General features: G+C 53.0%; 4 protein-coding genes and 1 non-coding gene across 5 annotated transcripts; 2 read left to right on the top strand and 3 right to left on the bottom strand.

Annotated features, from left to right (window-relative positions):
- Positions 1-3,256: 3,256 nt before the first annotated feature.
- On the bottom strand, positions 3,257-4,525 carry ColSpa_00501 (uncharacterized protein; the record flags this gene model as incomplete). Its single annotated transcript, XM_049266713.1, has 1 exon — positions 3,257-4,525. The coding sequence occupies one exon, from the start codon at positions 4,523-4,525 to the stop codon at positions 3,257-3,259; it is 1,269 nt and encodes a 422-aa protein (XP_049122670.1).
- Positions 4,526-6,147: 1,622 nt separating this feature from the next.
- On the bottom strand, positions 6,148-7,781 carry ColSpa_00500 (galactokinase; the record flags this gene model as incomplete). The annotated part of the gene is made up of 2 exons (XM_049266712.1): positions 6,148-7,093; positions 7,147-7,781. 2 exons carry the CDS (start codon positions 7,779-7,781, stop codon positions 6,148-6,150), a joined length of 1,581 nt encoding a protein of 526 aa, XP_049122669.1.
- Positions 7,782-9,302: 1,521 nt separating this feature from the next.
- Positions 9,303-9,376, top strand: ColSpa_tRNA_020. Its single transcript has one exon. It is a non-coding gene; the product is annotated as a tRNA-Val (tRNA).
- A 1,360-nt stretch (positions 9,377-10,736) lies between these two features.
- Positions 10,737-11,242, bottom strand: ColSpa_00499 (uncharacterized protein; the record flags this gene model as incomplete). Its single annotated transcript, XM_049266711.1, has 2 exons — positions 10,737-10,754; positions 10,805-11,242. 2 exons carry the CDS (start codon positions 11,240-11,242, stop codon positions 10,737-10,739), a joined length of 456 nt encoding a protein of 151 aa, XP_049122668.1.
- A 1,615-nt stretch (positions 11,243-12,857) lies between these two features.
- On the top strand, positions 12,858-13,541 carry ColSpa_00498 (uncharacterized protein; the record flags this gene model as incomplete). Its single annotated transcript, XM_049266710.1, has 1 exon — positions 12,858-13,541. One exon carries the CDS (start codon positions 12,858-12,860, stop codon positions 13,539-13,541), a length of 684 nt encoding a protein of 227 aa, XP_049122667.1.
- Positions 13,542-13,739: the final 198 nt, after the last annotated feature.

Raw genomic sequence — 13,739 nt, 5'->3', positions numbered from 1 at the left:
CAAATCATTGTCAAGCTTCCCCGTCGAGCAACTGGACAGGAAGCAACCACTCAGAGTGCGCGTTCGAATTGCACAGCCAGCGATGTACACGGTACATGTGGATGCTGCTTAGATAAGCGCTAGGCGGAACGTCCCAAACTGCCTCATCTACCCAAATCATGTTAGCGACAGACACTGCTTCTGCGGCCTCCAAACTTAAACTCGCTGCCTCTCAATTTCTGCTGCAACGATGCCCCTAGGAAACGCTGCACTTGCGAAACGGATGCAAGCCTTGGGTGATATCGAATGCCCTCCCCAGCGGCAGTGCCCACCCTCGCCCACAAACAGAGAATTTTCCGCTGACAAACTTTGCTGCCCAGTGCCGTGAACACCTTCTTCACCCGCACTCCGGATTGTTCCCCCGGGCCTGCCCCTGCCTCTTTGCTCGCTCAAGGTTTTGAGCTATCCCGTTTGCTTGGGATCCAGACGTCCATCAGACAAACAACGAGATCAACACCCCCCCCGTTTCACGCCTGCTACAGTCTAATCATCTCACGTCGCTTTTCATCACTTCTCACCACCCCAACTCACCCTCGCAACCACTTCACGGGACTCGTGGCAACATCGCGCTGCTGCAGGGGGTGCCGTGACACCCTGCAGCTCGTGTCCCCTCCCCTCCAGGCTCAGGTTGATAACATAACCACCGTCGGGTGAATGTCAAATTACCATCATCTACTCTCTTACTCTCTCTCTCTCTCTCTCCCCTTGCGGACTTGCCGCAACTGTTGATTGCGCTGCCCAGCTTTGAAACCTACAAACTCGTCGACTCCCGACCCACTGGGCGAAGGTTCAACCCCGAGTACTTCGAGAACGCCGCTATTGGCTTCCTCAAAGGACTCACCTCCGCGGGCCACCAAGCCAACACATCAACACGCCCGCTTCCGACAACCTTAGCAGCTCGTAGAGTCGTTCTGGAACGCACAGCAATCCCCCAGAAGCATGCAGCCGATCTCCATTCCGGCTGCCCATGACGCAACACCGCCCAGTTTTGCTTTTCTGCCCGCGTCAAGCTTGGTCGATATCGCGGCGCCATCGCGTCCTTCCATCGTGCCGTCCTCGTGTCTTACACTGAACAATTACACATTCTTTTTTTCTTCTCGTGGCAGTCCGGCCCACCTGGGACTAGTGCGGGACTCGCGGGTCCACCCATTGGCCGACCGGGTGGGGCTCCTCCCGATAGCACCGTCCACCTCCCCGATCCACGACACATGTGAATGACAAAAAGCTCGGACTCGTTCCCGTCGCAAAACCAACAAATTTGACTCTGTCCGGAGACGACAGCTTCACTGCTCATCTGGCGGTCAATGTCCACGACATCAAAAGTACCCGGCTACCGAGACCCTCGCCAGGCGAGTAGACGTGTGTCAGCTTGGTGGCGCTCGTCTCTTGGCCCTCAGCACTTATCAGCGTCACTAATATCGGAGCGGCTGAACGCAGCTGTTCTTCAGCTGCAACGGTCTTGCGCCGTCAGCATATGTGTGTGCCTCTGTGCTGTTCGATGCCTGCCAGATGCGCTCGCGTCCAATCGATGGCTCTATGAATTTCCCATTGTTGTACAGAGCGTGGTTGTCCTGCTCAGCCAATGTTCGTTCACTGAGGTTTCAAGGTCTCGGCAAACGACTCCCGTGGACGAACGTCGCAATCTGCCGGCTTGTCACCCACAACATGACATGGCCTCTGACTGTTTCAACTCCTGGCAATGCCGTTCATGTTCCAATCCGCTGAACTCCGGCCTCCCCTAGGCAAAGTAATCAACAATAAAAGAGATTGGTTTGCCCTTACTCGCCTATCCGATTCTCTCGGCCAGATTCCGGCGGCAGACGCTCCGAATCGGGCTACTTTTCGGTGCCGGCCCCTGGGCACGGACAGCTGCGTCGTTCCATTCTCAACAGAATATACTTTTTCAATTAGTGATGGAGCGAGACTCTTGGCGTTGTACCTTTTGTCACTTTCCCGCTGGATAGGTGTCAAGGCCGGTAGTTGCCAAGCGAATATGACACGGATGCTCGATAGCCCAGCCGGTCGCCGTTGTCAAGATCTCGGGGCCGATCGCATGACTCGACACGCCCACATCGGGAGGTTTTCAGCCTGGTACACGTAACCTCGAGTAGTAATCTAGGCCCCGGATCTCCAAGTCAAACAATCGCCAAACTGTTTGTGAACTTCTTTTGGTGGCGTCTTGGTTTCTTTCTCGTCCCCCCGTAATCTCTCCTTCGCGGACCGTGGTCTTTCGCCGACCATACTCCGAAGCTTCTCATCTCAGGGCCAGGCACACGCACCAGCCCGGCCGGGCCTCATTGTGCTCGGAGGGTCCCGTCGTCCGTCCTTCCCACTCCGGCTCCCAGGTTGTCAGACGTGGCCTTGTATAGTCATGCCAGGATTTGCTCGACGATGTCTGCGGCATGATCATCAAGCAATGGTACTGTCATTTGAATTTCACGAGATTCCCGAGGCTTTCGATGTGAGGTTCTTGTACTCTTTCTTTCTCCGTTCTTCGTCTTTTTTCTTTCTCTCATCTTTCCCCTTGTCGGCAAGTCCTCTCGGTAGTTCTGATCAGCTGTCGCATTTGACTGAGATCACGTTTCGACTAGTTGTGGCCAGCTGCGGTCCTGTGCTGTGCTGTTGCAGCTTTGCAAAGTTCCGAGACGTTTGCTGCATTTTCATGCAAGATATTCCAACGGCTGACCAGGGCCCTGCGTCTGGTAACTGAAAGGTATCGTCTCTTACAGGCACGTGTTCTCTCGATAACAGGAGGTGTGTCCTTGAGAAGTCCTATGACATTGTTACCATCTGTCGATATCATTTGATCGGCCCTGTCTGAACCATTTTCTCATCAAGAAATCGACTAAAGTAACCCATCTCTGATTGCTAGCTGTTCAAGTTTAGAGGATGAGGCGTGTATGCCTACGATCAATCGAGACATTTTTAGTCTCTGGGACGACCAAAAGCCATGCATCGGCTACCTGGCTTCCAGTTTGATTATAGGAAAGATATGTCGTCAGAAGAACTCCCTTCTGAAAACAAATATCCATGGCTGGTTCAAAACAAACTGCTAACAACATGGTTTGCATGTTATACCAGCCCTCAACTTGATATGTAATTCATATTGGCGAACGCTTTTGTACAACGATTCCAGGGTGCTTGACACAATACCAGAAAGCAGATGTACCAGCTAGGCTCTTCAGTCTTATCATCGTACTACAGCCGATATATATATCTACTCTATATGCAACTCTCGCTCTGTAATCTCATTCAACCACGCGCCACGCTCTTGCTCCCCAGCCATGCCCACATTCATCAATCCAAGCCGTCTATACCCATGTTCAGCCTTCGATAGGAGCAATCCAGAGTACTGGTAGTTGGGACCTTCGAAGAGGGAGACTGAGATGGGTAGAAACAAAACATCACGACACATGTCTTGTTCTGTGTCGAAGAGAACGCTACCGTAATAGCAGTTCTGACGGATGTCATCTGCTGGCCGGACATCGCACTCGATGGTGGTCCCGTCAGTGGTTTCGAATCCATCAACCTGCCAAAGGTTCATGACACCGTCGGACTCTGCCTTCCATGGGCCATGCGTACAGTTGTCCAGTTTCGCCACGACCAACTTGCCTTTCAGAGTGACCGTACCGCCGTGCACTTGGCCGGTATCATCGTTGGTCAAGGGCGTTGCTTCTGCGTCACTTACAGACGAAAGCAACATGGTAAGGTCGTCCAAATGGCTCGTTTCCCCCGTTCGAACGTCGCCGTTGACAGAAGCCCAAGACCATGAGGGGGCGCGGTATGGCCTGGGGCGTTCGTCACCTGCCGTTGTTGGAATTATGAACCATAGCAGGGATCGTGGCAGCCACTGCCCCCAGATGCCGGCGAGATATCGAGCAGGTTCTCCAAGACTCTGCAGACTTTTTTTCATGTCTTTTGCTATAGCTGAGATTTCCACGAGCTTGTCCCTGGAGTTGGTGAGTTGGCAGCTGCCGTAGACTCTCGCGATGTTTCCCCAATCTTCTGTGAGAGCAAAGACTGGGTCCTGGGCGTATAGCCTCTTCATGCCAATCAGGCCTTTCCACGAACTTTGAATTTTGGAGGAGTCCCCATAGAGAGCAACCCTCCACCAATCGTAGTCTGGATCGGTTTCGCAACAAGTTTCTTCATGACATTCCCAATAGGTCTGACTGCTTCCAAAGTGAAGAGTTCTCGGGGCTAGGAGGCGTTCCTGCACCACCCAAGCGCGCCGTGCCAAGGGCTCGCTTGCGAACCGATCTTGCCACCGGTATATCTCCTTGTCATTCAAGTAGGACCTGGCCGGGCTTGTTCCATCGAGCGATAGCGTGACGACCGAAGGCTTCACGTCCTCGATATCTCTGTTGAAGAAGCAACCAGTGGCGTCGTCTGCGGCGCCTAATACCGATATACAGATAAAGGCATTTCTGTAAACTTCATACATCAATGATGCTTGGGTCTGCCAGTCTTCAACAGAATCTTGCATGATGCAGAAACGGTCAATCCACACGTAATGGAGGTTGAGTCGCTGCAAGACCTCAAAAGCCTCCCTGAAGGTCTTTGGGAGTTTGTCAAGAGCGTTCTGCTTTTGCAAACCGGCAAAATTCTTGCGGTTGAGAATCAGGTCTGGATCCCATGCCTTCGTGCCCCAGCAATGGCTCAATTCTGCGAATCTTGCTCCAGATTCAACCTCATCACGCAAGATCAGACGGAAGGTTCCGGTAGCTGGCTCCAGCTTCAATAGTCGAGTAGGTATATAACCCTGGTTGGTGTTGCAAGTTTCATGCGTCTGGATGCATTTGTTCAGCCAAATTTCAGCAAAACCCCATGTGGCAAGACTTCCTGTATAGCTCGCCAACAAACCATGGAGTCTGCGTGTCTCTTCTGGAGTGCGTTGCACGGGCATTAGCCACTGACAATTTGCGGCGACATAACTATGCGAGTGATCTCCTACCAGGATACATCAGAAACCTTACTGGGGAGTAACGGCGTGGGTCATCGTCGTAGTTGACTCTTATTTCAAAAGTCGCCTGTTTGGAACCATCTGAGTGGAAATCCACTAGCAGTATTGTGACATAACCAAACTTCTCGCCACTACCCTTGTTGTCATTGCCACGTCGACTACATGCAACACAGCCTTCTGCCAAAGACTGTTTCGCGGATTCTTCAGATCTATGGTGCCCATAAATGAAGTGTTCTGGGCCCAGCGGATCACATTGTTCTGCTGGCTCATTAGGAAACTCAAGAGGTAGGTTGAAAATGTAAAACGTGATGTCTCACTAGACGTAACGGCCTTGTCCAGGCCTACTTCAAGTTCTTCATTGAGCCCAGACCACGAAGGCTGACAACAGTCCAGGTCTTCTCGAAACGCAAGGCGTTTGGACCGGGACGGATCATGTATCCCCTCTAGCGTTTCTCGACAAACACTGCAGATCATGTCGACAACGTAGCCGCGATGGTAGATAGTATGCGATGTTCTCCTAACGCAATCGGCGAAATGCTACTCGATTTTGAGAAAGAGTGGTTTAAGAAATGTGAACGTCGAAGAAAATGTTGTCAACAGCAACACCACATGGGTCGGAGAACGAAACAAGGGGCGAGACGGACCAAAACGAACACACAGTAAGCAGTTGAAGAAATAGAAAAAGGGGATGGGAAACCGAGCGCGGTTGGCGCTTCGTTACGTTCCCCTCACTTGACTAGGCACTTGATTGGTTAGCTATTTACAATAACCCCTGCCGCTGGCTTCATCGTAAAGTGCGCCTTGATCAGAGTGGATGATGAGGAAAGGGGCAACGTTATCAGCCGCAGGAGATCGGTTGCCACGGCCGTTTTACGGGCCGCATGTCCTGCTCGCATCTAGACACCCGCATCTTGTAGCCCCAGCTTCGTGTTATTGAGAGAAGCCTTCCCCTCGGTCCACTTTTGAAGTCAACAAATGTTGAAGTTTTGGAACGAAGTATTTAGTTTCAAAATGGCACCAGGAAACGGACGCCTTTTGGGAACACAGAACGCTTTTCTTCCAGATATCCCCTGCGTATATATACCATGATGAATGCGTTGCAATAGCACCGGATCCTCCTCTTTACCTTCTTCTGAAGATCCTATCTACAAAGCGCCCTCCTTGAGCAAATAGGTTACGCTTCCACTGCCCGGCTGGCTCACAACAACAGCACCCTCTTTCTGCTCCTTGGTAAGCTCGCGCTTGGAGTAGTACTCCCTCTCCCAAGCCTCCTTGACAGCGGCGACCTTGTTAGCAGGTACCATGTGGACGGTGCATCCACCCCATCCGGCACCGGTAAGTCTGCTACCATACGAGCCGTTCTCGAGCGCAATGCGGCACAGCTCGTCGATCTCAGGTGCACTGCACTCGTACAGGTCACGGCACGAGTCCTGTGTCGCGTTAAGCAGGTTGCCGAGGCGCTTGTTGTAGTCGGTGGTGTCGGCCGTGTCCTTGGGGGCCTCCTGCTCCAGAACCTTCATGAACTGCAGCACGCGCAGGGCCTCCTCGAAGACGTGCAGGGCGCGCTGCTGAAGCTTGAAGCGTTCAGCGCGCACTGAGAGCTTGGACATGAAGATCTCTTCGAGCTCGGCGACGGAAACGCCCAACACCTTGGCGATCTCCTCGCGCGTGTAACCCTCGGGGTTGGTTAGGGTCTTCTTGGTGACGTCGATGAGCTCGCGGAGCTGCGCCTCAGAGGCCTCCTCCTTGGACACGCCGTCGGCCTGAGGCTGCTTGTTGTTGGCAAAGTAAGCATCGTGGAAGCCGTGCAGAGAGATGCCGAGCGGGGAGGCATCCTTGGGAAGCTTGGTGCCGGATGGGTTAAGGGCCGCGTTGAGGTAGGCGCCGGCCATGCTGCACTCGACGACGCGGAGGTTGTAGTGGATGGGCCCGGTGACCTGCTTATTGGAGGTGACGAAGGACTGAGCGATAAGGAAGGAAAGCTCCGGGTTGGTGGTTGGGAAGAAGACGGGACGAGCGGTCAGGGACGGGGCGAAAGAGACGAAGAGGGCGGAGCCACGCTGGGAGAAGACGGAGGCGGACTGGTCCATGCTGTGGCTTGTCAGTTGGGATCTACGGCATGACTTTGACGAAAGGAATCTCACCCGCCAGAGTTGACGCCGACGGCGCGCTCACTGACGATGGCCAACTCGGTCAGCTCCGTCTTGTCGACCGTCTGCTCGCCGTTGGCAAGCATGACGGCCAGCGCAGAAGCGCTGACGAAAGCGGCGCTAGAACTGAGGCCGCCACCGACAGGGACAGTGCCGTCCATGAGGATCTTCATGCCCTTGGGCCTGAAGTTCTCGCCGTGCTTGCGGCGCAGCAGCTCGAGGGCGCCGCGCAGGCCGCTCTTGAAGTAGTTGGACCACTCGTGAACCTTGGAGTCAATCGGTACGTCGCCGGCGATGGGGACCTCGAAGGTGCGCGAGGGGTACTTGTCGGACTGGGCGTTTGCGACGCGCAGGGTAAAGGTCTCAGAGCCGGCGGGGGTGTCTGTGACGGAGAAGGCGAGAATGGCGTCGGCGGTGATGGCCATGGGCAGGACCGAGTAGAGGGAGTAGTCGATGTGCTCGCCGATGATGTTCACGCGGCCCGGGGAGCGGGCGACAACGGTGGCAGCATGGCCGTACTCGGACTGGAACTGCGACAGCAGCGAGGACCAGCGCTTCGTCTGGACGGGGAGCGCATCTTCTGTGTAGATGTCGGCCAGCGAGGTCGCGGTGGGAACGGGGCCGGCCATGATGGGCGATGTGCTGCTTGACTCCTTGGGGTATCTTGATGCTGAAATAAAAGAAAGGTGGAAGCCGGTTGACAGGACGTGAGAGGGAAAAGAGGACTGGGAAGATGTGAAGAAGGTGGTTCCCTTATGACGTTTGGGGGCGGTCCCTCTCTTGGTGGTGGGGTGGGACGACGCTGGGTTGTTGACGATGCGCCGGAATAACCCCGCGATGGAGCTTTGGTGGTTTTCTGGCGCGTGCCTGTTGCTTGTTGCTGCGATGGAAGTGGTGCGGATGTGCTGAATTGCTACCCCGCAATTGCCCCTCGTTTGGCGATCCTCGTCTGAAGAGTGAGCGAGAGCTGGACTGGAGTATCTCGCTCAAGTCTCGTCGCTGGACCTTGGCCTCATCAACTGATAAGAAAACTGAGTGGACTGTCGATTCAAAGGACCAAGAGTTGAAAAGGGTTGCGATTCTGTTTGACCAGCAAGAGTCACGCAAGGCATCAGGTGAAGAGAGCTGCAAGCGCATTGTCACACTTCGGGCCAGCTGTGCTCCACCTCGGGTAAGAATTTCACCGTCTTGGAGAACTTTCATCAGCATCTTTCTTCTTGACATGGTTCCTGTCGCGTGGCCGCCTATACCTAGATCTTTCGGGAAGACCACCACGTTGGACTTAAGCTAAAGCTCACCATCCGGCCTAGCAACCAAGAGACCTGGTGCGCTGATTTCTGGACCATCCGGGGTCTCCAGCTCAAGGTCTGGTGCCCCATTTCATTGCGGGCCGCTCTCGGAAAACCGGCGGAGAGCTTGAGAGCCTCGGCTGCAACATCAAGCTTGGGACTAGCGCTGGGTTGGGCAATTCGACAAAGGTGGATGAACACAAGCAATCACGGTAAAAATTTGAGATCAAAGACCCTGAACAGCACGCATTTTGCAAGCCTAGGCTCTGATGCGAATGCTACACCACGCTTTCTGGAACATCAAATGGAAGAACCCAGGGACGACAGCCAAGGCACACCAGTGGGGTGGTTGCATGCCATCACGACCTGGCGCAATGGCTGACTGGGTTCCGGGATCTTATCCAGGCCATCGCGGGGATGTCGGGGGCGAGCGACTTTTTTCTCTAGTGGGGGTTGACATCTCCAGCCGCTACCCTAAGGAACGAACTGGCACCGTCGTCACGCTAGTCAATGTGCATGCCACCGACAGATTCTGAAGAACTACATGTGCGGGGATCAGGTCTTGTAGGGAGTTGTGAGTAGTCTTTCCCCCCCAAGGGCTGGTGAGATACTGCTGGTGTCTTGACAAGTGAAATATTTGTAAGGCCGCAGACAGAGCCAAAGTTGTTAAAGCCTGTAACTTAATCTTGACTTGTGCGCGAAATCAGCAGACGCCTTGATGAATTCCCAATTGGAATTGGACGGCGGTCATCATGAGTACGAGATGAATTGTTGGAAGATTGTGCATCATGGAATTTTGCTCAATGTGGATTAATATTGCTTACTTGTCCACTGGCTTTCAACAAGCGCAAAGCTTAGCATGGTTTCGTGGTGTAGTTGGTTATCACGTCAGTCTAACACACTGAAGGTCTCCGGTTCAAGTCCGGGCGAAATCAATCTTTTGCCATTGCTTCCAGTCTCGAATACTTTTGATGTATCTCTTTTCCTCCGAGCATCTGAGTCCACGAAGTTGTTTACTTGGATTTCATCATTTGATAGTTTTGTCCTCCATGTGTCTAACTTCTGATTCGTCTGTCATCATTTGTTCCACCGCCAACTCAACTCAGTGATCCTCATGGTAGTTTAGCCAGGCCCAATAATACCTGTTGAAACTCACTGTCCTTGCAGCGCTGTACAAAGACTCTTGCTTCCACGTTTACCGGCATGCAGTCCATCCTCACTGAGGATTATCTAAGCCCGATTAAGCCTCGGCCAGCCAGCGTAAAAGTCACCCATGTATTCAAGTATCGCCAACCTGGCAACCAGTAATCCGTACAATAAGATGTTTTCCTTTATTTTGCTTCTGCCCTTCACACAATTGTCAAATCTCTTTTCTTTCCCCAATCTCCGTATGGACCTGCGTTTCCAGGCCCGCTGGAGAGTATGCAGGCCTCTCTGAATGCTTCCAATGCACCTGCGTCCGCATCTTTTCTTGAGGTATATTTGATTCCACGTACAACAACCTCGAACTGTCCAACGCGCCTGTATTCGTCCGACCGCCTTCCGGTAGGTTCCAACACTAGCCCTTCAACTTGTGCCCTAGATGTATCTCGTGGGGGGTGCACGGCGTATCTCACAGGCATGAAACACAGCTCTTTGTCTTCTACGACGTAAGTAACATCGTCCATGTATGGGCGTGTGAGGAAAAGCCCGTTGACTCTGACCCAGGGGCTTTGGCCGAGATCGGAAGCTTTAGGTGGCGTAACCGTAATATTCTGATCAGCCAGTACACCTTCCAGGTGCAAATAACCGCCGGTTACCGCACCGAAAACATACTTGGGACTGTAAAGGTCAACTTGGATGTCGTGGAGGTTAATCATGATCTCACGGCCGTCATGGAATACTACCCTCCCAGACCCAAGAGCTTTCCCATTGACTGACGCCCACGACCAGCTCGGAGCGACATATGTCTCGGGCTTTGTAAGCGGATCAAGGCTTCCTCTCCATAACAACTGATATGGGAGATGGTCTTCCCACATGCCGGCCACGTAGCGGCATTTCATGGATCGGTGCATTCTTGCTGCTAAACCAGACAGCGCGATGAGTTTGTCCGTGCTAACAGTGAGATCACAGCGCGAGTACTGTAGAACGATTCTACCCCACACTCTGTACAGCTGAAGCCTGGAATCGGATGGCATTCCTCGCACGGCTGGGGTTATTCTGCCTTGTATCCCTGGGTCGATAGAGTTCATTATGCTACCGGCCCACGTCCTTTCCAGATGGTACTCCAACCTTTCGAGAGCGTAATCCGATATTTCAAGACTGTACTCCAGCCTGTTAGGACCGTAGATCAGCCCGCTAGGGAAGCATTCGTTAGCGAGTACTTCGCTACACTCCCAGAACAACTGAGACTTGCAGCAGTGGATGCTTCGCTGAGCCATGATGCGCTCCTGGACAACCCACGCCCTTTTATGAAGCGGGGCGCGCTCAACGTTGTGCTGAAAGTCTTCGGGATTGATCATGTAGTAAGTCCCCGGATTAGGGCCCCATTCGAGACGAACCGTGACAGGTCCGGTCGTAGCAGGGTCTCTCTCGACGAAACAGCCATGTTGTCCGTCAGGAGCATGGGTCGCAGTGATGTTGATAAAGGCGTTGGAGTATACCTGAATCATTTGAGCCGACTGCTCACGCCAGTCCTCTTCGGAGTCTTGAATGATGCAGAGCGAATCGATCCAGATGTACCGCAAGTTGAGTTTGCGAGTAGCATCAAAAGCATCGCGGAATGTTTGGCTAGTTTCCTCAATTGGTATCCCCTCAACCATGTCTTTGATGTTTTTCCCAAGCAGCTGCATTGGTCGATGAGAGCCCCAGCAATGGCTCAGGGTGGCGTAGGGCTCCAAAGCCGTGCTTCCACTCACGATACAGAGCTTTGGCATGGGAACCGGTCCTGAACCTAGGTCGATGATTCTTGCTGGCAGCGACTGATTGGCGGCTGGACTGGGGCGGCATGATGAATGATTCGTGATGCAGCTGGACACCCAGCCACTCACAGTGTTCCAACTTTCAACGGAGCCGCTGTTTGTGCTGATAGGCTCTTTCCTCGATTCGGAAACTTTCACGTGCAAACTGCTGTTAGATGATTTGATTCAAGCGCTTTACTTGGTTGTCAATGGGACAACTGCTTACCTGGCTTGAGCAAAAGGATGGTGACTTCGGCTAGTAAAGATTCTGCATTGTCGAAAAGACACATGCGCTGGTGCTCTCTACTAAATTCAAAGAACTTCGTCCACGAATGTTCTACGTCTTGCAACGGGTACGCAATGCCAAAGTTTTGATAATGACATTCTGAAAGTACCTGGCAGAGCGAACAGTGAGAATTCACCAGGCCCGTCGAGGCCTTAACCGTTCGTCTTGTCGATTCCTCGAACTGTTCCTGAACCACAACCTTCTCGTCACATTTAGCACTAAACAGTGCTTGACATGATTCGCATAACGCCGAATTTTGCTCGGAGGGCAGGACGATGTTGGCATCGTTGTCAGAGCTCATCATGAATAACTAGGGTGGTGTACCGGCAAATCGCACCTCAGACGAAGGTAGACATTGAAGGAAAGTGAGGGGTAGATCGGGGGTTGCTTACCACAGATTAAATAATCCTTGAGCGGATGATGAGGTATTGATTGGTTGATAGCGGCAGGCGAGACAACACGCAAGGCTCTGCTTCGAAGCCGGCCTAGTCAGCTTCATAACGTCGTTTTGCCTCAACTGCCTATGGCCCATGGGGTTCTTTTTCATGTTTTCTTGGAGATGGCTCCTTAACATGCTAAGAATCTGGTGTCGTATATCACTAGATTCTTATTACTGTGTGGTGTATTCAGGCTGCTTGACAGACCTAGTGGTATACAATTACTTGGTTGTCATGCCTTCCTCAGGCTGATCCTGATGTCATACCCTGCCTTCTCAAACAGTGACAGGCAGGTTTGGATAGCGATAGGAAATGACTTGACTGAAACTTCCTCAAACCAGTTGACGTTCTGCAAGTCCCAAGTCGTGGCCACGACTGTGAACCATGTCCTCTTCCATTGTGTAATGTCTTTTGCGTCGTTTCTTGAAATACAAGAGATAGTTCATTCGATAGAAAACGAAAAATTTCAGGCAGAAACAACAAAACTGTTGTAACCTCATCGTCGGTCAGATCTTGCAAGCGATAGCCCATGCCCAACTTCACAACGTAGGCCACAGCAACGTTGAATATCTCTCACTCCTTTTGCATCACCCCCGCCCTTTCACTCTTCACCTTTCAACTCCTTTTCTGGCACCACCGACAAACTCATTTTGCGCTACCAACACTGTTCATTTCCACCTTCTTTTGCTCTTGGGTGAGAGTCAGGACTTCAGCTTCAGCAAGAACGTCTATCAGCAACGATATGGCGACCACAATGAAGGCTCCAGCAGCGCCTTACTCGCCGTTCACCCACCCACCCCTCATCATGGATAAGCTCGAGGTCGGTTCGCTCTACATCATGATCTCAATTCCTCTTCCCATCTACCTCGGCCGTAAGAAACACACTTACGCAACCGCCTTGCCCGACGATCCGACCTTCCCTTTCTGCACCTACGAGCTCATGGTCTCTGATGGCCTGTCCTCCGAAGAGTTTCACTGGGACCTCTACTGGCACACCTCCGACTCCCCTCACAGTACTCTCAACCCTAACGACGAGGGCAGCGGCATCATCTACCGCCTCCGCCAACTCAAGACCTGCCCACCGGCCTATGTCTATGATCGCCTCAACGTCGTCCGCGTCCGCTCGCACTGCCAGCTTGTCGGCCTCGTGCGCACCCTCAGCGTTCCCGTCTCCGCCATCCCGCACTTGACAGCCTACCTTGACTGGCTGACGGCCGAATCGTCGCGCGTCGCGGAACGGAGCTACGTATGGGCCACGATGGCGTACTACCGCACGCGCCGCCACGTACTCAAGGGTGACGGCGTGCAGGACCACAGTTTCCACCAGTTCGATATCTCACGCTTCACAGCAGAATTGCTGTCGTTCGCGTACCGTGAGGCGCCTGGTGCATTGGCTGTGGGCACAGGAGGGTCGCCGAGGCCGGTGATTGCGTCTTAGTTGGGCGTTACACTTGGATTTCTCGAGGAGGAGGGGGTTGTCGCCACGAGACGGAAGAGGGACGAGCTACTGAGGAGGCAGCGTGAAGAGTTTGGTATTGTCCCGGCTTGTTGGTACCAGTGATGTCCTAGTCGTGTTACCGGTCTTTTGCTTGCGTTTTCCAGCCGGGAAGACACGGCGTATTTAAAGAACGCGCAC

The sequence above is a fragment of the Colletotrichum spaethianum genome (genome assembly GCF_022836535.1).
Source record: "Colletotrichum spaethianum MAFF 239500 DNA, contig01, whole genome shotgun sequence".
In the NCBI taxonomy this organism is placed as follows: Eukaryota; Fungi; Ascomycota; class Sordariomycetes; order Glomerellales; family Glomerellaceae; genus Colletotrichum; species Colletotrichum spaethianum.
The sequence above is the reverse complement of the archived record's forward strand: the minus strand, read 5'-3'. Positions and strand labels throughout refer to the sequence as shown.